The following is a 26,434-nucleotide window of genomic DNA, read 5'->3' as shown; positions in this document are numbered from 1 at the left end:
TGCGGGTGCCTTGATATATTACAGACAAACCCTGAAAAACCCCGATGAAGTATCCAGAACAATATTTCTGAATATTTAGTCGGAGCCAGGATGCGGCGGTCGATTTAATAAGTCAGCTGTTATTCAGCTCCGTCTCCCTCTTGGAGGATGATAAATTATGAAATAAAGCAGCAACTCAGTGTTCTCTGCAGTTGTATTTTTCTGTGGTTTCTATAATTCATTGTGCATATTTGTAACTTCTCTGACAGTTAAATGCTGTTACGTTAGAGCAGAGACACTGAGGGGAAATGCAGAAATACAAGACAGCAGGGGATAAACAGAGGTGGAAATGATGAGATGTTGGAGAGGCAGAGAGGGAGTGAGGATTTGAGAAGTCAGAAGATGGTTTAACGTTTCTTCATTGTAGTCTATCAAATGTTTGAATTGTGTTGTGTCACAGACCTGTCATGAGAAAATCCCCTCCCTCCCTCCCACTCTCTCTGCCTCCCCTGTCTCTTTAACTCTCTTTCTCCGCCATAATGTAATAGTTATGTTTCCTCTATTATGGGATCTCTACCTTCAATTCCATTGCATTTGACATTTTAGTCATTCAATATAAATGGTCAGTCTACAGTATCTAAGTGAATGGAAACATCAGAAGATGTTTGGTCTCCCAGAGAAAGGGAGAGAGTGAGTAAAAGAGAGAGAGAGAAAAAGACAGAGATAAAGGTGGACATGGACGTGAGGAGAGTAAACTCAGTGCCCTGGTGTCCTTCAGGCTCTCCCTTCTTGCGAGGAGGACCCTGGCTGTGCGTCTCTCCTGGTGAATGTTAAGCGTGCCTTTGCTCATTGTGACTGGTGTCCCATCTTGTCCAGACCGCCAAGGGGCGTCATGCACCCATTATTTTAGAGGGGGCATGAAGTACGTCAGGGGGGGTGGTCCTGCATTTTTCAACCACTTGAAACAGCCAGAGCCATAATCATTATGCCTAATTCTATGTAAAACAAATATATGTATATTTACCTCTTTTAATTAATGATGAACATAGATTTTTTTTAAATGTTTTATACCATAGGAGTTTATTACAACTGCCACACTGGTATATAGTATCATAACCCAATAATTGTTGTCAATTGCTGGTAAGGTGATGAGATTAGGAACCTATGTAGCTGGCTAGCTAAAGCCAACTTCATAAAATTGCTAGGTGGCTAGTATTACAGAGAAAAAACAAAACATTTTTGTTTTATTTATTCATCAAGAAGGAATCAATAGGTTCCATAGCTTGATCAAATTAATTTACAAGCATACTTCCTGCTCATTACCGGCAGCTAAAATCAAATCAAAGGCTATGTGTCACTCTCTTTCCTGCGCTGATGATACTGCATGGCACTAGAGCACCGTTTTCCAACTCATTCCACGGAGTGGTTGTGGATTTTCACTCCTCCCTTGTACTTGATTCATGAATTAAGGTAACTAATTCATAAGGAACTCCCCCGCACCTGGTTGTCTATGTCTTAATTGAAAGAAAAAAAGAAAAACCTGCAGACACAAGGCCCTCAAAGGAATGAGTTTGACACCCCTGCACTAGATTATCTAACGCCCTGCTAGGCATCTCTTTGCTCCAGTGTAAAGTTTAATAATTAGTTTAACATTTGAAAATGTTTGAAACAGGACAAATATGAGGGGGCACACGCTTTTGTGCCTCCTAGGCGCATGACGCCAGTGAGACCACCCCTGCTGATTACACTCCCTTCAACAGGAGAGCGAGAGAAAGAAAGAGAGCGCAAAGGAAAATGTTTCAGAGATTGTGAGGCGAAGGTCACAGTCATCCCTTTGGTAGACAGTATGTATGTGAGTGTCTGTATGTGTGTAGGTACGTATGTGTGTGGTCAGTGTATGAGGGCAGTACATATATTCCAAAGGCCTTTATACTGTCTTTGTCTATTGTGCATGTCAATGGTTTTGTTTGTCTATTTGTGTGGGCCTGTTTGTGTCTTTCTGTATAGGCCAAGTGTGTGTGTGTGTGTGTGTGTGTGTGTGTGTGTGTGTGTGTGTGTGTGCTTGTGTAACCAGGTTTCCATCCAACCTTTTTATGTAAAGTACATGTCGGATAAAAAAAAATGTCAGGCCTGATGGAAACAACAAATTTGACAGTAAACTTTCCAAATTTCCACAAAACAAAATATTCTAGACAAGGTGGAATCTTTTTGTGTCAGTAAAATTAATTATGTGAGAAAAGTCAGTGGAAACACCTTTATGCTCAAATATTGATATGATAACCACCATATGAAAGTAAACCTTGAGTCACGCAATGATACTACGACTCGGGAAAGCATACAGTTGACTTGGCTACATGTTATATGCATTCCAGAGGGACATCAGAGACTGTAACGTTCTCTGCTTCACGGAAACATGGCTAACTGGAGAGACGCTATCCGAAGCGGTGCAGCCAGCGGGTTTCTCCACGCATCGCGCCGACAGAAACAAACATCTTTCTGGTAAGAAGAGGGGCGGGGGCGTATGCCTTATGACCAACGTGACATGGTGTGATGAAAGAAACATACAGGAACTCAAATCCTTCTGTTCACCTGATTTAGAATTCCTCACAATCAAATGTAGACCGCATTATCTACCAAGAGAATTCTCTTCGATTATAATCACAGCCGTATATATCCCCCAAGCAGACACATCGATGGCTCTGAACGAACTTTATTTAACTCTCTGCAAACTGGAAACGATTTATCCGGAGGCTGCATTCATTGTAGCTGGGGATTTTAACAAGGCTAATCTGAAAACAAGACTCCCTAAATTTTATCAGCATATCGATTGCGCAACCAGGGGTGGAAAGACCCTGGATCATTGTTACTCTAACTTCCGCGACGCATATAAGGCCCTGCCCCGCCCCCTTTCGGAAAAGCTGACCACGACTCCATTTTGTTGATCCCTGCCTACAGACAGAAACTAAAACAAGAAGCTCCCACGCTGAGGTCTGTCCAACGCTGGTCTGACCAAGCTGACTCCACACTCCAAGACTGCTTCCATCACGTGGACTGGGAGATGTTTCGTATTGCGTCAGACAACAACATTGACGAATACGCTGATTCGGTGTGCGAGTTCATTAGAACGTGCGTTGAAGATGTCGTTCCCATAGCAACGATTAAAACATTCCCTAACCAGAAACCGTGGATTGATGGCAGCATTCGTGTGAAACTGAAGGCGCGAACCACTGCTTTTAATCAGGCAAGGTGTCTGGTAACATGACTGAATACAAACAGTGCAGCTATTCCCTCCGCAAGGCTATCAAACAAGCTAAGCGCCAGTACAGAGACAAAGTAGAATCTCAATTCAACGGCTCAGACACAAGAGGCATGTGGCAGGGTCTACAGTCAATCACGGACTACAGGAAGAAACCCAGCCCAGTCACGGACCAGGATGTCTTGCTCCCAGGCAGACTAAATAACTTTTTGCCCGCTTTGAGGACAATACAGTGCCACTGACACGGCCTGCAACGAAAACATGCGGTCTCTCCTTCACTGCAGCCGAAGTGAGTAAGACATTTAAACGTGTTAACCCTCGCAAGGCTGCAGGCCCAGACGGCATCCCCAGCCGCGCCCTCAGAGCATGCGCAGACCAGCTGGCCGGTGTGTTTACGGACATATTCAATCAATCCCTATACCAGTCTGCTGTTCCCACATGCTTCAAGAGGGCCACCATTGTTCCTGTTCCCAAGAAAGCTAAGGTAACTAAGCTAAACGACTACCGCCCCGTAGCACTCACATCCGTCATCATGAAGTGCTTTGAGAGACTAGTCAAGGACCATATCACCTCCACCCTACCTGACACCCTAGACCCACTCCAATTTGCTTACCGCCAAAATAGGTCCACAGACGATGCAATCCCAACCACACTGCACACTGCCCTAACCCATCTGGACAAGAGGAATACCTATGTGAGAATGCTGTTCATCGACTACAGCTCGGCATTCAACACCATAGTACCCTCCAAGCTCGTCATCAAGCTCGAGACCCTGGGTCTCGACCCCGCCCTGTGCAACTGGGTACTGGACTTCCTGACGGGCCGCCCCCAGGTGGTGAGGGTAGGCAACAACATCTCCTCCCCGCTGATCCTCAACACTGGGGCCCCACAAGGGTGCGTTCTGAGCCCTCTCCTGTACTCCCTGTTCACCCACGACTGCGTGGCCACGCACGCCTCCAACTCAATCATCAAGTTTGCGGACGACACAACAGTGGTAGGCTTGATTACCAACAACGACGAGACGGCCTACAGGGAGGAGGTGAGGGCCCTCGGAGTGTGGTGTCAGGAAAATAACCTCACACTCAACGTCAACAAAACTAAGGAGATGATTGTGGACTTCAGGAAACAGCAGAGGGAACACCCCCATCCACATCGATGGAACAGTAGTGGAGAGGGTAGCAAGTTTTAAGTTCCTCGGCATACACATCACAGACAAACTGAATTGGTCCACTCACACAGACAGCATCGTGAGGAAGGCGCAGCAGCGCCTCTTCAACCTCAGGAGGCTGAAGAAATTTGGCTTGTCACCAAAAGCACTCACAAACTTCTACAGATGCACAATCGAGAGCATCCTGGCGGGCTGTATCACCGCCTGGTATGGCAACTGCACCGCCCTCAACTGTAAGGCTCTCCAGAGGGTAGTGAGGTCTGCACAACGCATCACCGGGCAAACTACCTGCCCTCCAGGACACCTACACCACCCGATGCTACAGGAAGGCCATAAAGATCATCAAGGACATCAACCACCCGAGCCACTGCCTGTTCACCCCGCTGTCATCCAGAAGGCGAGGTCAGTACAGGTGCATCAAAGCTGGGACCGAGAAAATGAAAAACAGCTTCTATCTCAAGGCCATCAGACTGTTAAACAGCCACCACTAACATTGAGTGGCTACTGCCAACACACTGTCATTTCGCTACACTCGCATTAACATCTGCTAACCATGTGTATGTGACAAATAAAATTTGATTTGATTTTGATTTGATTTATGTTATGATGAACTTCACATGGTGGTGGTGAAAGTGCACAACCGAAGAGCTTGATGCACCTTTCGATAAATATTTAGGGTCTTATTTTGGTGATATTGGCTGCCGTTTGACAAATACAAATAATTTCTCTATTTTGTCCATAATAAAATGCATAATATGTAGGTAGCCTGCCCTCATTGTAACTGCGAGCAGTTGGCTAGAACACACATGCCAAGACCAGAGTAGACACATTCGCTATGTAACATAAAAATGTTTTGGTGACAAAACCATCAGTAGAGTTGAAAATGCGATGGAAACCCATTTAACATCTAAATGGGAATTTAACCACAAAAGTAATTTTTATGTGCACTATGTCATCACACACATATGTTTTATCTGCAACAAGTCTATTTGATGCAAACACATGTCTGGTGGGAAAATGCGTATATTGTTTTTATGCAGATTTTAGAATATTGGCATGAAAATCTCTTGCCAATTGGATGGAGACCTAGCTAGTGTGTGTCTTTTTGTGTAGGCCTGTGGCTCCATTCTCATCTCTCTATTCATGCCTGGTCAACTGCAGTCTCCCGTCCCTTATCTCCCGGTGACCAAGGAAATTAAATGACAAATATAATCACTCTGTGCCAGTTTCTTTAACGGCATGCATCTGCTTTGCATATAGAGTGTGCTTGCTTTGGGGATGCGTGGTGCGAAGTTACTCATAGGCCTGTTTGAAATAATGGGCCTGGCCCTATACCTGCCGAAGTAGTCACGCACTTTCTTTACACTGTTGTTCACATTCACAAAGCTATCTGGAGGAGAAGGTTGGGGAAAGAGAGATGTGGTGGTGAGAGAGACAGGTACAGAATTCTGGTGGCAGAAACATTTCTGCATTTACTGTTTTGTGTAAGCGAATAATTTAGAATAGTGTAAAGAGCTGTTGTATGAGACAGTAAGTATATCGAAACAGACATTTCCTTGTATAAAAAAAATATTTGTTAAAATAGGTGATTAGAACGATAACCTAAAGTGAAACTTTTCACTGTTCCGTCTTAAAGGTATTCTCCCTTTTCACTGTTATCTCCTAGTTCACTTCGCTATGTAAGGGGGAGTTTGATAATAGTTTTGGGTAGGCTTAGAATGTTGAAATAACTTGACAATGATGATAGTTTAGCACACATTGAAATGCACGCATACACATGCACACACATCCAGGCTCCCATGATCCCAGCCATGTTAGACCATCTGACTGAATAAACAGTCTCTCTCTCTCTCTCTCTCTCTCTCTCTCTCTCTCTCTCTCTCTCTCTCTCTGTGTGTCTCTCTCTCTCTCTCTCTCTGTGTCTCTCTCTTTTCCTATGTTTCTCAATTTCAATTACTCTCTCTCGCTCTTTCTGTCTCTCTTGCCTCTCACTCTGTCTCTCTCTTTCTCTCTCTCTTTCTCTTTGTCTCACTCTCTCTTCCTCTCGCTCTGTCTCTCTGTGTCTGTTTGTATTAGAATGATGCACTCTAGGGAGTTAAATTGAGAGTGGAAGGTAGAGGGGGTAAAATATGTTGATATGCAAGCAATGGTGTACCACCAAATCTACCCCATCCCAAAACACTTTCTTAAGCAGGTGTGTCCACACACCTATGCATCCTTCAGAGGGGAACCCTCATGACCAACAGGTGTGTGTGTGTGTGTGTGTGTGTGTGTGTGTGTGTGTGTGTTAGAGGAGGCCAGGCTGGTAAAATAATGTCTCCCTGTTGTATTCTGAGTCATGTTTTCTTGTCATTTCTCACTCCAACTGGACCAGCCAACCTCCAGAAGACACCAGTCTTCACTCCTGCTCCTCTTCTCCACGTCTCAACTTTTATTTTCCTCTGGTTCTGCCTGTTATTTCTATCGCCAACGTGACCAGCGAGCCTTCAGATGACGCCAGTGTCTCCCTCTCTCCCTTCCCCTCACATCACTAGTCTGTGAATTGGTTTAAAGGACAGTCCCTCTAAATCAGTCCTGAATCAACGTGTGTTACGTTGCCATTGTCTCCGTCTGAGCTATGACACCAACTCCACTGAAAAGGGCACGGTCGTCCTGGCATTTCCCATAATGGATGTTTTAGTTAAAGGACAGGAAAATAATAACCAGAACTATGTCTGGGAACAGTGCTGTTTGAATCTTCCAGGAGAGTGGAGACCAGAACAGGGGACTGTCAGGGGTTGCGGGCCCTGGGGGGCCTGGGGGCTGGAGCTGACAGACAACGCTGCTCTTTTCACACTCAGACAAGCAGGATGAAAGTTTTTTCTCTCTCTCTCTTCACACCTTTCTCCCGTGGTCAGCGATCTGCCCACTACACTGATGGAGAGAAAGATGAGATGAAAGAGAAAATATCTCCAGGTTTTGGAGGAACCTATGCTTTCTCTGTAGCCACCCTTTCTTTCTCTGAAAGGGTGGCTACAACTGACCACCTCTGTAGAGTTCCATAATACTGTTGCTAATAACCAGATAAGCATTGAAGAGGTCCACCACCTCTGTCCAGTTGTAGCAGTAGCACAAATTACTGGTGCCTTGAAAGAGACTGAGCACACTCCTGTAAAGGTTCTTCCAGGAGACACAAGCCTGCTGGTGATGGGCTGGCTGTGTACATTTGAATGGGTTTCTAAAAAAACATACAGAGGCGATTAAACACAAAACAAATCCTCTGAGTGAGTGTTTATGTGGCTGGAGCCGGTGCCCCTCTCTTCACTCAGGGAAATCTACATTTAACTAACACAGAATTAAAGAGCATTGTTTTTATTAAAGACACCAGGCTGTATTACCCACACTACTCCGGTGTCCCTGAATCCAGCTTTAATTTGATTTGGTTTTACGGAGAGTGGATCAGAACCATGTGGAGTGTCTGCCTCTTGATCAGACCCATGTTTTACTTCCTGGTGTGGGGTACTGTCTGTAGACATACTACCAGGCTTGCAGGAGTGAAAGTAGATTTAACTTCTTTAACCTCCTATGCATCTGTGCCTTACTTGCTCAAAAAGATTGTATGGGCCTAATCATAAAATTATTAATTTAAAGGATCTTTGTTGGCCTAATAGTAAAGATTTGTTGATTTAAAATATAACCTATTCATGTGGCATAAACACATCTGTCATAAAATGTCAAAATGGTCAAATAGGCCTACACTTGTATCCTGAATTGATGCATCCACTGCTGTCCGCATGCATCACTCATCTCTGCCTTGGCAAATTTTGTAGTGTATTTCCACATGTTTCCAAGTTCATTTATACATTTTTCATGCGACTGACATGCGTAATGATAATAATAGTGTACACTTACAGTTTTCTTGGCATCTTTGTTTTAATTATTGTGATAGGTTCATGTTTTACCAGTACGGTGTAAATCTGTAGCCCCACTATTTATTTTGCCTGTCCTCCCTACCGGACCGTTCTGGCTTACTTTCACCTCTGCAGGCTTCTCTTGGGATTGATTTCTTTGAAATAAATAAGTTATTTGAATAAATATGTTTCCTATATTGTCTAGTCTCTACAGAACAGAACATTTTAATAGAACAAGATCTGCACATAATCAACATAAAGCTTTTTGAGCACCAGGAAGAGGGAAATATTAATCAAATGTATTTTAACATTGATAATGTTTGCACTTGAGAGTACAACATTTGAGGACCAATGATAAGAGTAGTGATGCTCAGTGTGTGTACTTCAGCTCTGTGTTGAAGCCCTGCCACTCTCCACAGGGGACTCCAACACAGTCCCATCACACAGGGTGACGTCGCAGGGCCAACCCCAACAAGGCCTCTAGAAGACATCACTTACCTCCCCTGTCCCCTCTCTGCCAGCCTGTGATTATGGAGGCTCTACCTGAGAGAGAGGGAGGGAGGGAGCAAGTAATGAATCTCCATCATTCCATTAATGACTATTAGCAAGGTCAGGGTGAAGAGAGAGGGAGACAGAAGAGAAAGATAAGGAGAGTGAAAGATCAAGAGCGGGAGAGAGAGGGAGAAATAGAAGGAAAGAGAGAGGAAGAGACGGATGAGGGCAGTATGAGTGGTTGGGATAGGGATCTGTTCTGACAGGTAGTGTTGATAAATGGCTGAGCATCAGAGTCCAAATGAACCAAATCATCTGGGGGAGTAGACAGACAAAGAGGGAGGTGACACACGTTTGCAATGGTGTGGGTGTGATGGTAAACTTGATAACCTTAGGCCAGGGTATATACATAAGAGAGTGGTACAAACAGACAGTGTGAGAGATAAGGTAATTATCGAGTAAGAGAGAAAATAAACTAATAGCAGAAGCACTGAGCATTCTCTAATCATGCATTTTAGTGTTCCAGAAGCTATAGGTGTCACAATCGTCATAATAACTTGACCAAAGCGCAGCGTGATCTGGGTGCCACATCTTTATTTCTATGTGAACCTCAAAGCAAAGCAAAACAAAACTATAAACGAACAAAATTAATCGTGAAGCTACAATTGTGCTCACAGGCAACTAAACATAGTCAAGATCCCACAAAGCACAATGGGGAAATGGCTGCCTAAATATGATCCTCAATCAGAGACAACGATAAACAGCTGCCTCTGATTGGGAACCATACCAGGCCAACATAAATCATTAATCACCTAGATAACCCACCCTAGTCACTGTCATGCCCCAACCAACATAGAGAATAAACAGCTCTCTATGGTCAGGGCGTGACAGTATCCCCCCCCCCAAAGGTGCGGACTCCGACCGCAAAACCTGACTCAATAGGGGCGGGTCCGGGTGGGCATCTACTGTCGGGGTCGGCTCCGGTGCGGGGTGAAGTACCCACTCCGCTCACAGATACGTCATCTTCCATGGCGGCTCTGGTGCGGGGATCGTCGCCGGAAGCTCCGGACCGTGAATCCTTGCTGGAGGAACCGGACCGTGGGTCGTCGCCGGGGGCTCCGGACCGTGGATCGTCGCTGGAGGAACCGGACCGTGGATCGTCGCCAGGGGCTCTGGACCGTGGATCGTTGCCGGAGGAACCGGACCGTAGATCGGCGCCAGGGACTCCAGACCGTGGATCGTCGATGGAGGCACCGGACCCTGGATCGTCGCCGGAGGCACCGGACCGTGGATCGTCGATGGAGGCTCCGGACCACGGATTGTCGCCGGAGGCTCCGGACTGTGGATCGTCGCCAGAGGCTCCGGACCGTGGATCGTCGCCAGAGGCTCCGGACCGTGGATCGTCGCCGGAGGAACCGGACCGTAGATCGTCGCCGGAGGCTCCGGACTGGGAACCCTCGCAGGAGGCTCTGGACTGCAGACTATCACTGGAGACTGCTGACCGTCACTGGAGACTCTGGACTGCAGACCGTCGCTGGAGACTCTGGACACAGCATATTGGATGACTGTCATTGATATTCCATTAACTCAGCTCAATGTAACATTGATAAGTTTAGGTTACTACATGATACTCAAATTTTCCCTGTACCCATCATGAGGTTGCTACAACCTAGCCTATGAATGGAAGTTTACAACGTAGGTGCACAGGTCGAGAGAAATTTGAGTAATCAAGGTGACAGACATTGACACATTCAATACAGCCTTGCACAATCTTGCCTGCACCTAGCTGATCAAGGGTGTGATCATTAGTCCAACACTTGCAAATGAGAGTTTCTAATGGAAAAATTCAGGTACGGTACATTCGGAAAGTATTCAGACCCCTTGACTTTTCCACATTTTGTTACGTTACAGCCTTATTCTAAAATAGATTACATTAATTGTTTTCCTCATCAATCTACACACAATACCCCATAATGACAAAGTACATTTTTTGCAAAAAAATAAATAAAATGTATTTACATAAGTATTCAGACCCTTTGCTATGTGACTTGAAATTGAGCTTCCAATGATCATCCTTGGGATGTTTCTACAACTTGATTGGAGTCCCCCCGTGATAAACCCAATTGATTGGACATGATTTGGAACGGCACACACCTGTATATTTAAGGTCCCACAGTTAACTGCATGTCAGAGCAAAAACTAAGTCACGAGGTAGAGCTCTGACACAAGATTATGTCCAGGCACAGATCTGGGGAAGGGTACCAAAACATTTCTGCAGCATTGATGGTTCCCAAGAACACAGTGGCCTCCATCACTCTTAAATGGAAGAAGTTTGGAACCACCAAGACTCTTCCTAGAGCTGGCTGCCTGGCCAAACTGTGCAATCGGGGGAGAAGGGCCTTTCTCAGGGAGGTAACCAAGAACCCGATGGTCACTCTGACAGAACTCCAGAGTTCCTCTGTGGAGATTGGAGAACCTTCCTGAATGACAAGCATCTCTGTAGTACTCCACCAATCAGGCCTTTATGGTAGAGTGGCCAGATGGAAGCCACTCCTCAGTAAAAGGCACATGACAGCCCGCTTGGAGTTTGCCAAAAGGCACACAAAGGCCTCTGAGCATAAGAAACAAGACTTTCTGGTCTGATGAAACCAAGATTGAACTCTTTGGCCTGAATGCCAATTGTCACATAAGGAGGAAACGTAGCATCATCCCTAGGGTGAAGCATGGTGGTGGTAGAATCATGCTGTGGGGATGTTGTGGGGATGTTTTTCAGCAGCAGGGTCTGGTGGACTAATCAGGATCGAGGGAAAGGTGAATGGAGCTGTGCTCTAACACTCCCCATCCAACCCAAATACAGGTGTGCCAAGCTTGTAGTGTCATACCCAAGAAGATATGAGGCTGTAATTGCATGTTCATCCCTGTTTTCTTCCTTTTGCTTCCGTTTAAGAAAAGTTTTTTAAACAGAATCGGTAGAATGAAAACACCGCTAATCACACTCAAACACAGTTCACTTTCATAGCAGCCACATACAAACTTCCCTTTGATAGTTGGATAATTCCTTCGTGCATCTACGTGCTCTTCTCCTTTCACCTTTTCCCTTCGCTTGTGGACTTCAGTGCTGTCTTAGAACGGTGTCAGAATTCCTGTGTAAGTGTATGGAAGAGGGCAGAACCACGAAACTTCTAGGTTTTGTATTGAAGTCAATGTATCCAGAGGAGGACGGAAGTTAGCTGTCCTCTGGCTACACCATGGTGCTGCCCTACAGAGTGCTGTTGAGGCTAGTGTAGAACTTAATTGCAAAACAATGTGGTTTAATCAATTATTCGGTGACGTGAATATATTTAATAATTTTATCTGAAAAGTATTATTTTTTCAATGTTTCACTTTTTCATTTCCTTTTTAATGTTTCACTATTTAATGTTTTCTGAAATTCACTGAGGATGGTCCTCCCCTTCCTCCTCTGAAGAGCCTCCACTGGATTGTATAGTCTGTATTTGAAATTCAAAAAGCACTCGCACATCTGAGGTAACTTGTTGCAGGTGCGTAGGAATGTGATTACTTCAAAGAAAAGAGAAACCTGCACATAGCTCTTTATAATTTTTTATTCAAGCATATGTGTCGGCCTCATGGTCTTCATCAGAGCTTGTCTTTTTTTGGTCATACAGTGTGTCATAGTAGGATTGACCACTTAACCTTCAACATGTGAGAAGACGTCCACAGAGACCTTCAGCACCCTGGAAAGCCACCCATGTCACTGCTCTCTTTACAGGGTCGACACAGGAAGTAATCCATTACACCTCTCCTTTCCCAGTCCTTCTACTTCTCCCCAAATCCACATTCATAACAGTCAGCTACATGCCAGGTGTCTGTCTCTGCCAGGCTGTATTTCCATGCATACATCAACCAGCCGTTGAGTTGATCAATAACAAGTCAGATGGGGGTCTCAGAGAGATGGGGGTCTCAGGGGGTCCTGCTTGTTTATTGGACAGACATCTGCAGCTTTTTCTTTCTGTCTTTCTGTCTCTTTGTCTGTATGTGCTCACCTATAACTATACAGAACATGGGGTTGGATTCGATGGTTGTATTGAGCCAGAGCTACCCAGAGCCAACCTCCAGCACCGCATGGGTCCAAATAGGAGTAGGATAGAAAGTTGGATAATAGTATCCTAACCCTAGAATGGTAATACATACTTACATGAGTAACCCTAACCCTTACCGTAACACTCACCCTAAACTTAGCTTCATGTCCACACCCCGGTTCCACCCTAATCCTAACCTAAGCTTCATGTCCACACCCTGGTTCAACCTTAACCCTTACCCCTCCAAATACGGCTCTCCCACTTCCGAATTCCTAATTTGAACCCTGGGTTATGTTTTCATAATCCATCATCGGTTCCTATACATATATCTTCATGTCCACAGATATGGTGAACTGCAGATCTTTAAACTTTTGCCTTCAATTTATTTTTAGTTTCAGATATGGCTATCCCTGCCTTTTTGTGTGGCCCATTGTATCCATTGTATAATTACATAACCTAACATCCTTCTCAACAGTCAAACACCACCACTATACAGTACTGTTCCTCCTTCCAGGTCTGTGGAACAGTGGAAGGCAGAGATGAGTAGGAGAGAACAGAGACCAAACAACTACACTGCTTCTACTGGGGCCGCTCACTGTGTGTCTAATGACTTGGCAGGCAGATACAGCACAGCGGCGAAGCGAGAGTCTCCCCAGGCAAAGAGATACCACATTCATCCTCTGGATGAATTTAAACAAGACTGATCTTGGGCAATTTTTGTTTGTCTGTCTGTGTTTGTCTCCACAGAGATAACATATTAAATTGTGCTTTCTAATTAGTGCTCTGTCTTATTGGAGACATGGAGGGAGGTGGTTTGGAAACTAAATAAAATATATTACTTGATTTGTATTTGTATTTATTATGGATCCCCATTAGTTGCTGCCAAGGCAGTAGCTACTCTTCCGGGGGTCAGGCAAAATTAAGGTAGTTATACAATTTGAAAAACATTACAGTACATTCATTACAGAATTCACAGCACACTAAGTGTGTGCCCTAAGGCCCATACTCCACTACCACATAACTACAACACAAAATCCAAGTGTATGTGTGTGTATAGTGCGTATGTTATCATGTGTGTGTATGCATGTGTCTGTGCCTATGTTTGTGTTGCTTCACAGTCCCCACTTTTTAAATCTGATTCTACTGCTTGCATCAGTTACTGATGTGGAATAGAGTTTGATGTAGGCATTGCTCTATATAGTACTGTGCGCCTCCCATAGTCTGTTCTGAACTTGGGGACTGTGAAGAGACCTCTGGTGGCATGTCTTGTGGGGTATGCATGGGTGTCCGAGCTGTGTGCTAGTATTTTAAACAGACAGCTCAGTTCATTCAGCTTGTCAACACATCTTACAAAAACAAGTAATGATGAAGTCAATCTATCTTCCACTTTGAGCCATGAGTGATTGACATGGATTTGATTAATGTTAGCTCTCCGTGTACTTTTAAGGGCTAGCTGTTCTGCTCTGTTCCGATCCAACTGCAATTTTCCCAAGTCCCTCTTTGTGGCATCTGACCACACGACTGAACAGTAGTCCAGGTGCAATAAAACCAGGGCCTGTAGGACCTGCCTTGTTGATATTGCTGTTAAGAATGCAGAGCAGCGCTTTATTATGGACAGACTTCACCCCATTTTAGCTACTGTTGTATCAATATGTTTTGACTGTGACAGTTTACAGTCTAGTGTTACTCCAAGCAGTTTAGTCACCTCAACTTGCTCAATTTCCACATTATTCATTACAAGACTGAGTTAAGGTTTAGGGTTTAATGAATGATTTGTCCCAAATACAATACATTTAGTTTTGGAAATATTTAGGACTAACTTATTCCTTGCTACCCATTCCGAAGCTAACTTCAGCTCTTTGTTAAGTGTTGAAGTCATTTCAGTCGCTGTAGTAACTGACATGTATAGTGTTGAGTCATCTGCATACATAGACACACTGGCCTTACACAAAGTCAGTGGCATGTCATTAGTAAAGATTGGGCCTAGATAGCTGACCTGGGGAAATCCTGATTCTACCTGATTCTACCTGGCTTCCATTAAAGAACACCCTCTGTGTTCTGTTAGGCAGGTAACTCTTTATCCACAATAAAGCAGGGGGTGTAAAGCCATAACACATAAGTTTTTCCAGCAGCAGACTATGATCGATAATGTCAAAAGCTGCACTGAAGTCTAACAAGACAGCCCCCACAATCATTTTATGGCAGATGAACCTGTAGCCATATTACTTAAACGCTATTTAACATTAGATCGTCTCTAAGCTTTACAGGAATGTGGTTCTGAATATAGACCGCAAATGTTATAACCATGTATTGTTACCACTGTATCATCAGAGATATTATCTAAGTGAGTTTCAGAGATAGTCAGAATATGAATGTCATCTGTTACAAGCAAGTTATTGACTTAATGGACCTTTCTCACGTTTCTGTGTTGCTTGATTTTTTTAAATTATCAAGGCACAAGGCGAGACCCATATGCAGACACAGGAGGCAGATGGTTGGAGTCTTACAATGTTTAATAATCCAAACGGGTAGGCAAGAGAATGGTCGTGGACAGGCAAAAAGGTAAAAACCAGATCAGAGAACAGGAGGTGCAGAATGGCAGACAGGCTCGTGGTCAAGGCAGGCAGAATGGTCAGGCAGGCAGATACAGGGTCCAGAAACGGTCACGCCCTGACCTCAGAGATCCTTTTTATGTCTCTATTTGGTTTGGTCAGGGTGTGATTTGAGGTGGGTATTCTATGTACTATTATTTGTATTTCTATGTTTTGGCCGGGTAGGGTTCTCAATCAGGGACAGCTGTCTATCGTTGTCTCTGATTGAGAACCATACTTAGGCTGCTCTTTTTCCCACCTGTGTTTGTGGGAAGTTGACTTTGTTTATGGCACATAGCCTTTAGCTTCACGGTTTGTTTTGTAGTGTTTATTGTTTCGTTTGGCGTCTTTTCTAATAAATAGAATATGTACGCTCACCACGCTGCACCTTGGTCCTCTTCTTTTAACGGCCGTGACAGAGACATGCAAGGGTCAATACCGGGAGGACTAGAAAAATGAGAATGGCAAATGGTGTACAGGAAAAACAAGCTGGTTGACTTGACTAAACATACAAGACGAACTGGCACAGAGAGACAGGAAACACAGGGATAAATACACTGGGGGAAATAAGCGACACCTGGAGGGGGTGGAGACAATCACAGGAACAGGTGAAACAGATCAGGGCGTGACATTTAATGCTTTACTGGGAAGCTTATCAGAAGTAGACTTGCTAATGTTATTTTTATTGGAGCTGGTAGTGCAGGGTGAGCTGCACAAAGCGGTTTCCCTACTATTGCACACTGCCTCAGTGCTAACCGTGTAACTTTGGTTCATAGGCTCATGATTACTGCATACAATAGCTGTAGGATCAACAGAGGTATTCAGGGCAATTAGGGGGACATAAATTAAGTTACTTATATTGTGTCTGCCAACGCCCATAGGATAATGTACATTTGATGCAGCATTATGACGACTCATTGTTGCAATAGTAGGGATTAACTGAACTGGTCTTAGCTCATTGATAATCAATGTTTCAATGCAGCCTTGAAATACGTGGACAGAATCAAGGAGCCAAGATGATTTGGATGGACTCCTACATTCCTGTAGAGTGTCTTTTGTTTCCAGAAGGTGTCAAAGTTATCTATAAAAGTGAAACCAGCAGAGCTACAATAATCTTTTAGCCAGATCCGTAATACCAGTAGCCTGCTGAATCTTTCACACCTGTGGCCCAATGATGGTACTTGGCCTGAGTCTTTTAATGCTAAAATCAGTTCTTTAAAATCCATTTTGCCCCCAAAGAAAAACAGAATCAAATGAAAGATCAAGTTCACACTCCAGTGATCGTGTCATTTACAGTAAAAAAATCTGCTTGGTAAGACTGGAGCCAGCATTAATTGGATGAATTAACAAATGTTCACTGCACACTCAATGTTATGTTTGTATTCTTCCCTCTGATCGTATTTAATTACTGATACAGTAGGACTGTATCACTGACTTGAGGAAGCATCCATTATTCTTAAACTATACAAGACTGTACAATAATGTAACTTTACAATAATGTAAATGGATCAATGAGCTAAGACCAGCTTTTTTCCATCTACGTAACATTGCAAATATCAGACACTTTCTGTCCAAAAATGATGCAGAAAAAATGTATCCATGCTTTCGTCACTTCTAGGTTAGACTACTGCAATGCTCTACTTTCCGGCTACCCGGATAAAGGACTAAATAAACTTCAGTTAGTGCTAAATACGGCTGCTAGAATCCTGACTAGAACCAAAAAATGTGATCATATTACTCCAGTGCTAGCCTCCCTACACTGGCTTCCTGTCAAGGCAAGGACTGATTTCAAGGTTTTTACTGCTAACCTACAAAGCATTACATGGGCTTGCTCCTACCTATCTCTCTGATTTGGTCCTGCCGTACCTACCTACACGTACGCTACGGTCACAAGACGCAGGGCTCCTAATTGTCCCTAGAATTTCTAAGCAAACAGCTGGAGGCAGGGCTTTCTCCTATAGAGCTCCATTTTTATGGAATGGTCTGCCTACCCATGTAAGAGACGCAAACTCGGTCTCAACCTTTAAGTCTTTACTGAAGACTCATCTCTTCAGTGGGTCATATGATTGAGTGTAGTCTGGCCCAGGAGTGGGAAGTTGAACAGAAAGGCTCTGGAGCAACGAACCGCCCTTGCTGTCTCTGTCTGGCCGGTTCCCCTCTTTCCACTGGGATTCTCTGCCTCTAACCCTATTACAGGGGCTGAGTCACTGGCTTACTGGGGCTATTTCATACTGTCCCTAGGAGGGGTGCATCACTTGAGTGGGTTGAGTCACTGATGTGATCTTCCTGTCTGGGTTGGCGCCCCCCCTTGGGTTGTGCCATTGTGGAGATCTTTGTGGGCTATACTCGGCCTTGTCTCAGGATGGTAAGTTGGTGGTTGAAGATATCCCTCTAGTGGTGTGGGGGCTGTGCTTTGGCAAAGTGGGTGGGGTTATATCCTTCCTGTTTGGCCCTGTCCGGGGGTGTCCTCGGATGAGGCCACAGTGTCTCCTGACCCCTCCTGTCTCAGCCTCCAGTATTTATGCTGCAGTAGTTTATGTGTCGGGGGGCTAGGGTCAGTTTGTTATATCTGGAGCACTTCTCCTGTCCCATTCGGTGTCCTGTGTGAATTTAAGTATGCTCTCTCTAATTCTCTCTTTCTCTCTTTCTTTCTCTTTCTCTGAGGACCTGAGCCCTAGAACCATGCCTCAGGACTACCTGACATGATGACTCCTTGCTGTCCCCAGTCCACCTGGCCGTGCTGCTGCTCCAGTTTCAACTGTTCTGCCTTATTATTATTGGACCATGCTGGTCATTTATGAACATTTGAACATCTTGGCCATGTTCTGTTATAATCTCCACCCGGCACAGCCAGAAGAGGACTGGCCACCCCACATAGCCTGGTTCCTCTCCAGGTTTCTTCTTAGGTTTTGGCCTTTCTAGGGAGTTTTTCCTAGCCACCGTGCTTCTACACCTGCATTGCTTGCTGTTTGGGATTTTAGGCTGGGTTTCTGTACAGCACTTTGAGATATCAGCTGATGTACGAAGGGCTATATAAATAAATTTGATTTGATTTGATTTAACTGCTCCTCTTTGTGAAAGTAGGGCTCTACTGGCTATATACTGTGTTCTCCATAAAAACCCTGTACTGGTATTCTTTCACCACTTTCCCTTTCACAGTTTGGACCACCTGGTGGAGGTGAATCCACAGATGGAGGTTGGTAAAGGGGGAGGGGTGTCACAAAAGAGTCCCCACCTGGTGAGGAGTGTGAGGTGTTAATCTACTGGCAGTGTTTGTGTGTTTGTGAGTGTGTATGTGTTTGAAGGTGTGTGTTTTGATGTTTATGGATATGTCTGTTTAGGATTGTGGGTTTGTGTACTACTGTGTGTGTGTGTGTGTGTTTGAGGTTAACCTCATTGTTTTCTGATCAGCTGCCAGTGTCTCAGGTGGCAGTGTTTGTCTGTTGGGGTCTCCGTACGGGGTATAAATACCAGAGGGCGGAAGAGAGGGACAGACAGAAAGAGATCCTTCCCATGGAGTAACAATCCATAGTGGGAGACACACCAAGCCAAGAATCAGCCCAAGGCCCAGAGATAGACACAAACATATACACACACTGTGCAGGCTGTGACTCCAAGTCCCCCCTGTGCCCCCATGCGGAGAGGAGGCCCAAGGGAACTGACACCAGCTGAGACTGAAAAACAAGGTAAGGGCCCAGCTCTCTCTCTCTCACACACACACACACACACACACACACACACACACACACACACACACACACACACACACACACACACACACACACACACACACACACACACACACAGTGGGTGACTCAGCTGTTAGACTCTAATGAAAGTTCAGTCTGAGAGATACAAAGAGAGCTGGGAGTAAAGCAGACTTCCAAACTTCCCAGGGAAAAATCACACTGGGTACATACACACACAGAGATGGAGAGAAGGAAAATGAGACTATGGGCACGCCAATGGTGAGACATGGTAAGAGTCTGTTTGTTCTTTGGTTTAATTGATGTGTTGATAGTGGAGCTACTTGAATGTAAATTAATGTACATTGGTTGACATAGCATTGCAAATATACATTGACAGTCACATGGTATTATTGTATACGAGCAGTTGACTATGAGAATGAGGATGTTGTTGATGAGCCCTTCAAAATAACTACTTCAGGGTCCAATTGGAACAGTTTCCTCTGAATTCAAGTGGCATATAAAAAATATAGGCCTATTCCTGTATAATTATTTTTCTGAAATGAAAAATTATTTCTTTTTCTGGGTGCTCCAAATGCCAGTAAGCGCCTCCTGGGGCTCCAATTCTGTCTCCAGCCTAGAAAATGACTAATAAAAGTGATTGACAGCCCTCCAGGGATAGGTGTGTCCATTTATCAATTTCACAATTCCAAGGCAAAAATTGCCACAGCAGTTCCCTGAGCACCAGGATTGGGGGAAGATAAATAAATAAATAAATAAAGTTTGTTTGGTAGTGGATCGATCCCTGAATGTCTCATGCATTTTACAGAAGATCTAAATGCCACTTATGGTATAATACAGAACTGGGTCAGATCTCAAATGTCCACCCTGTTCACTGGTTTACAGAGGACATTGTACATGAATTTCACCAGATTTAAGTTAAGCTAGTTGGACTAGGACTGATCATCTAACTCCTCTCCTCTCCTCTCCTCTCCTCTCTCTCCTCTCCTCCTCTCCTCTCCTCTCCTCTCCTCTCCTCTCCTCTCCTCTCCTCTCCTCTCCTCTCCTCTCCTCTCCTCTCCTCTCCTTTATTCCTCTCCTCTCCTCCAGAGCCGTTGCTGACACTATGGAGGAGGGTACCCTGGAGACATATGCCCCCCGGTGCTCCATGCCGGCCGAGCTCCATCATCCCTACTCCAAGTTCTCAGACTGGAAGTTCAAGCTGTTCCGGGTCAGGTCCATGGAGAGGGCCCCACTGCCCGGGGAGATGCAGCTAGAGAGAGGGGCCTTGTCTGGGGTTGTGGCTTCTGCACCCCTGGAGGAAACTGTGGGGGATGTGGTGGGTCTCCCAGGGAGTGTGATGAAGCTTTGCCTGGGGGGTAAGAGCAAGGAGAACGTAGAGGGCCCGGGAAAGAGAGTGGACCTGAAACTCCAGGAGATGGACACACACATGAACCACCTCAGGTCAGTTGAGGAAGTGGAGTGTTTTTTAATCAGCGACAAGCTCTGAAATGTACTTTCACTTTGTTTAAAACATACTGGAAGATCAGAGACAAACTTTTGGTTTATGTAATATCCTAATGTTAATGTGTGTGTGCAGGTGTCTGTGCCGTCTCTGTGGCGGGGCCCTGAGGAAAGCCAAAGGTCCAGAGCATGAAGTCCAGGGGCTTCTGGACGAGGCTAGCAGGAGTGCCCTGCGTAGGATGGGCTGCAAGGCCACCAGCTGGCCAGAGGTCATCCTCAAGGTCTTCAAAGTGGACGTGGCGGGGGACATGGAGGTCGTCCATCCGCCATTCTTCTGCCAGCGCTGCTGGACATTGGCCATGCGAGGAGGGGGCTTCTGCAGCTTCTCCAGGACCCATGTCCCTGGGTGGAGACCCCACACCACCCTCTGCCTCCTCTGCCACCCCAAGAAACCCTCACTACAGAGGAGAGGGAGGAAGAGGCGGAAGCCTACTCGTGGAGCCCAACGCCTGGCTAAGAGGACCAAGTGGGACATCCAGGATAACGCTGCTATTGTTGGTGAGAAGAGAGCCTGGAGAACAGTGATAGATCCTCACCAGGGACCTGGACTTAGACCCTGGGTGAGATCCAGCGTCCAGAGAGCTCAGTGGGTGAAGAGCATCACCCTCTGCCAGAAAGAGCACCTTAGTGCCAGACTGCTGTCCGAGGACCTCCCTGTGGACTTCCTGAGCTCAGTCACCTGTCAGGTGTGTGACCACCTGTTGTCTGAGCCCGTCCAGTCCCCCTGCAGACACCTCTTCTGCCGCAGCTGCATTGCTAAATATATTTACTCTCTGGGGCCCCACTGCCCGGCTTGCACCCTGCCCTGCGGCCCTGCCGACCTTACTGCCCCAGCTAAGGGCTTCCTGGGGGTCCTGCACTCCCTGCCGCTGCTTTGCCCCAGAGAGAGCTGTGGGGAGCAGGTACGGCTGGACTCCTTCAGAGCCCACTGCTTGGGTCACCATCTGGAGGAAGTGGATGGGGACCACAAGTCAGCGGAAAATAGCCTGGACAACTTCCTGCCTGTCAACAAAGGGGGAAGGCCCCGACAGCATCTCTTGTCACTGACGAGGCGTGCCCAGAAGCACCGGCTGAGGGACCTGAAGACCCAGGTGAAGGTGTTTGCAGAGAAGGAAGAAGGTGGAGACACCAAGTCGGTGTGCCTGACCCTGTTCCTGCTAGCTTTGAGGGCTGGAAACGAACACCGGCAGGCAGACGAACTGGAGGCCATGATGCAAGGTAGGAGTCTGGACATTCAGTAGCTCACACATACAACAAATATGATCTAATGTAATCACAGGATTTGAGCCACTTATTGTTGAGATTCGAGTATTGCATTTGTTCAAAGATGCAGTTCACATAAACATTGACAACTACCCACTCTGTGGGATATTTGTAAATGGAAAATCTTGTTACACATTCTGTCCTCTCGCTCCTCTCCCTCTCTTTCCCTCTCTCACCCCTTCTCTCTCGCTCTCACCCCCACTCTCGTTTTCTCTCCCCTTTTCACACTCTCTCTAATGCACAATAACAACTCTTGTCAACAACATCAGCACCACTTGTATCTGCAAATTATACAGGCAGCATCGTACTCCACTCTGGGGAATAGAGGCCAGCTGGTGTCTGTTTTCATCTGCAGCCAATACATCAGTTTATGGCAGCTTCACTGATTCACCCTGCTGTCCTCTGCATAACGTTCACAATGACAGCAAATGCAGGGGTGCAATTAAGAGATATTCCATACTGAAATTATCATCAGAGTGCTAGAATTAACTAGTGACTGAGGTCGATGACAGCTCTCTCATTCATAAACATGTCTTGGTACTCATAATACATCATATCTGCCTTTGTTTCTCTCCATCACTCTCTCTCCGGCCCCAGGCAGGGGCTTTGGCCTGCATCCTGCTGTGTGTCTGGCCATCCGGGTCAACACGTTCCTGAGCTGCAGCCAGTACCACAAGATGTACCGCACCGTCAAGGCCACCAGTGGGCGCCAGATCTTCCAGCCCCTGCACACCTTACGCGCTGCAGAGAAGGAGCTCCTCCCAGGCTACCACCCCTTTGAGTGGCAGCCGGCCCTCAAGAGTGTGTCCACATCCTGCCATGTGGGGATCATTGACGGGCTATCAGGGTGGATCGCTTCGGTGGACGACTCCCCAGCAGATACAGTCACGCGACGGTTTCGCTACGACGTGGCGCTGGTGTCAGCCCTGAAGGACCTGGAGGAGGACATCATGGAGGGGCTGAGAGAGCGAGGCCTGGAGGACAGTGCTTGCACCTCGGGCTTCAGCGTTATGATCAAGGAGTCCTGCGATGGTATGGGGGACGTCAGTGAGAAGCATGGCGGAGGGCCGGCCGTCCCGGAAAAGGCTGTGCGTTTCTCCTTCACCATCATGTCCGTCTCAATTCAAGCTGAGGGAGAAGATGAGGCGATCACCATTTTCCGGGAGCCCAAGCCCAACTCAGAGATGTCCTGCAAGCCACTATGCCTGATGTTTGTGGACGAGTCGGACCACGAGACTCTCACAGGTGTCCTGGGGCCTGTGGTGGCCGAAAGGAATGCTATGAAGCACAGCCGTCTCATCCTGTCTGTGGGCGGCCTTTCTCGCTCCTTCCGCTTCCACTTCCGGGGCACGGGCTATGATGAGAAGATGGTGCGAGAGATGGAGGGTTTGGAGGCCTCTGGCTCCACTTACATCTGCACGCTGTGTGACTCCACTCGGGCAGAGGCCTCCCAAAACATGACTCTCCACTCTGTCACCCGCAGCCATGACGAGAACCTGGAGCGCTACGAACTTTGGAGGACCAACCCTCATTCTGAGTCAGCTGAAGAGCTGCGAGACCGAGTCAAAGGCGTCTCTGCCAAGCCCTTCATGGAGACCCAGCCCACACTGGACGCCCTGCACTGTGATATCGGCAATGCCACTGAGTTCTACAAGATCTTCCAGGATGAGATAGGGGAGGTCTATCACAAGGCAAACCCCAGCCGGGAGCAGCGTCGGAGCTGGCGGGCCGCCCTGGACAAGCAGCTGAGGAAGAAGATGAAGCTGAAGCCTGTGATGAGGATGAATGGGAACTATGCACGGAAGCTGATGACCCGGGAGGCAGTGGAGGCAGTGTGTGAGCTGGTGTGCTCAGAGGAGCGTCAGGAAGCCCTGAGGGAGCTGATGGGGCTCTACATCCAGATGAAGCCTGTGTGGCGCTCCACCTGCCCGGCCAAGGAGTGCCCAGACGAGCTCTGCCGGTATAGCTTCAACTCCCAACGCTTCGCAGAGCTGCTCTCCACCGTCTTCAAGTACAGGTATGACGGAAAGATCACCAACTACCTGCACAAGACCTTGGCCCATGTGCCAGAGATTGTGGAGAGGGATGGCTCCATCGGGGCCTGGGCCAGCGAGGGGAATGAGTCTGGGAACAAGCTGTTCAGACGGTTCAGGAAGATGAATGCCCGCCAGTCCAAGACCTTTGAGCTGGAGGACGTGCTGAAGCACCACTGGCTCTACACATCCAAGTACCTGCAGAAGTACATGGAAGCTCACAAGGACTCTGCCAAAGCTCTGCAGGCCACCATTGACACTGTGGGGAGTCAGGAGACACAGGAGGATGCTGACATGTCACTGGATGTCCCAGACTTTTGAAAAAATTGTTTTAATTTTACATTTCTTTGGAACTTTATGGATTACAGGAGGGATATGTTTTAGCAGGAGCATGTCTAATTCTAATCTGTCTGTACTGTACTGTTCTGCAGGGGTGGACTGGGACCAAAAATCAGTCCTGGCATTCCTAGCTTGTTAGCCCAGTGTTTTCCTTGAGGCCCACACAGCAGCCCATTTTTTTCCACTAGTCCCCCACACCAGCAAAACATTTTCCCTTGAGGCCCCAATTATTAGCCAGATAATGATAATTTTATGCAAAAAAAAAAAAGTTAGACATGTCCACTAGACTAAAAAATGGACCCGCTAGTATAGCATTTCCACGAAAAGCCAGATGACCAGTGCGCCCCTGCTGTTCTGTTTCAAACTTAATATTTACTCTACAATATGAACTATGTATTAGTAGTGATGTAAGAGGAAGATACTTTATTCTGTAAAGACATTATTATTAATTGTCATAATCCAAAAAAGGTGGCACTTTTTTATTTGATTCATTATTTACTCTGAGGACATTTGAAAATATTTTTTACCTTAAATTTAATTTCCATACATAATTCCCAAATGTTGTTGCATTTTATATTGGTATTTTATATTAGTTCATTAGTTCATAATGATTTGATAGTTAGTGTTTTATCTCTGGGTGCCTATGAAATGTGGGACAGTTTATTGTATTGCATGGGTTATGACACATCCATGAATCTATCCAGTGGGTTTATTTATGGGAACAAATGAAAGCACTGTAAGTCATGGAATGGAAATTGTGATAAAGGAGCTCACATTTATGATCAGTGTATTAGTTTATCTCCAGTCCTGGAGCAAATGGAATCTTATAGACTCAAATTGTCTTCCTTTCAGGGCTGCCATCTAAAAAATATTGCTTTAGAGCTTCATATTTGGGTCCCGAAGTCCAAAATGGGGGCCTGGGTGACTTTGAAACCATCTTTATCTGTTTTAGCATTTGCACAGTGAAGGAGAAATAATACCATTCTACCTCTTTTCATAAAATAACATATAAACAGCCATTTTGTTGACCGCATGAAAATGCAGTAGGCTCCATTACTAGGCCTAACACCTCTAGGCTTGACAAAATGATGTATTTAGATGATCTTTATTGAATCCTCACACACCCTGGTTCTATGCTTCTTCTGGAGCGAGTAAACAGGGAAGAGTAAACAGGGAAGCAAGTGAGCCTTGAGGGGAACTGAATTGATTTGATAGTTTATTTGTTTGATTGATTGATGTTATTGTTTATCTCTGACGACACCATTTTGAGTTGTGACAGGCAATTTTTATATTTGACACATTAAATGCTCTAGTTCTATTTTACTGTCATGACTTTAACCTGATGATGTACAGATTTTCATAATGTGTAATATTTAGTTTAAACAACAGTCACAGTCACATAATAACATCACGTTTTACATGACGGTATGTTAAATAATGTATTTTCCATTATTAAATTGCGTTTGCTACATGAAGGATGATGGATATGGTTTGTGTGAATCTCATATCAGCGGTGTATTCAATCTGTTGCTTTTGTCATGTTTCAAGTGTACATTTAAACTCAGGAAAATAACAACTGTTGCCAAAAACACTCACTCATTTTTTTTATTTGAATAAAAACATTGATACGTATACCTGTTGCACATTTGTTCACTGTTCACTTGTTTAATGTGTTTGTTCATTTGATTTGGTGGTTTTATTGGCCTTTGTTATTGTTTCATGATTACTGAAGTAATTGTTCAAACCTCTCTACAATACTGTTAATGTACTGAAAATGTAGCAAACAATTTATCACACTATTAAACTTATTCAAAATATTTGTTGATTCTGCCATTGATAACTGAGCTTATGTGTTGGTTTATGTTATTACACCTGTGTGAACTGATCAATGTAAATTTTTTTATCATAACATATTTTGTCACAAACATTCAACCACAGAAAATAAATTATATTCTATAGGTTTACATACAGTTGTGCCAGTCCACGCAGTATTAGCCTACTTTCCAAAGAAAATTTGGCTTGACAAACCTCAAATATTCTAAAAGAATCCTGATAATGACTGCCAAAAACGAGGGTGAACACAGCAAGCCACAAAGTCACTATGTGTAATATGTGGGAGTAGAACATGAAACAA

The 26,434-nt window shown here is 45.4% G+C and overlaps 1 protein-coding gene across 2 annotated transcripts; it reads left to right on the top strand.

Moving 5' to 3' along the window:
- Positions 1-18,956: 18,956 nt before the first annotated feature.
- On the top strand, positions 18,957-26,109 carry rag1 (recombination activating 1). Of its 2 annotated transcripts, none has more exons than XM_042301625.1 (4): positions 18,957-19,141; positions 20,252-20,605; positions 20,742-21,883; positions 22,526-26,109. In XM_042301625.1, exons 2-4 carry the CDS (start codon positions 20,268-20,270, stop codon positions 24,280-24,282), a joined length of 3,237 nt encoding a protein of 1,078 aa, XP_042157559.1. In that variant the 5' UTR covers positions 18,957-19,141; positions 20,252-20,267; the 3' UTR covers positions 24,283-26,109. The 2 variants fall into 2 exon arrangements, with proteins under 2 accessions (XP_042157559.1, XP_024235475.1); XM_024379707.2 differs by lacking the exon at positions 18,957-19,141 and adding an exon at positions 19,255-19,433.
- The last annotated feature ends 325 nt before the right edge of the window (positions 26,110-26,434 follow it).

This window comes from Oncorhynchus tshawytscha, linkage group LG19, assembly GCF_018296145.1.
Source record: "Oncorhynchus tshawytscha isolate Ot180627B linkage group LG19, Otsh_v2.0, whole genome shotgun sequence".
Taxonomy (NCBI): domain Eukaryota; kingdom Metazoa; phylum Chordata; class Actinopteri; order Salmoniformes; family Salmonidae; genus Oncorhynchus; species Oncorhynchus tshawytscha.
The sequence above is the reverse complement of the archived record's forward strand: the minus strand, read 5'-3'. Positions and strand labels throughout refer to the sequence as shown.

Excerpts from the sequence above, each read along its gene's own strand:
- rag1 (XM_042301625.1), top strand. The coding sequence starts at position 20,268 with ATGGAGGAGGGTACCCTGGAGACATATGCCCCCCGGTGCTCCATGCCG. Across the intron at positions 20,606-20,741 it reads ACACACATGAACCACCTCAG|GTGTCTGTGCCGTCTCTGTG; the intron begins GTCAGTTGAGGA and ends GTGTGTGTGCAG. Across the intron at positions 21,884-22,525 it reads ACTGGAGGCCATGATGCAAG|GCAGGGGCTTTGGCCTGCAT; the intron begins GTAGGAGTCTGG and ends CTCCGGCCCCAG.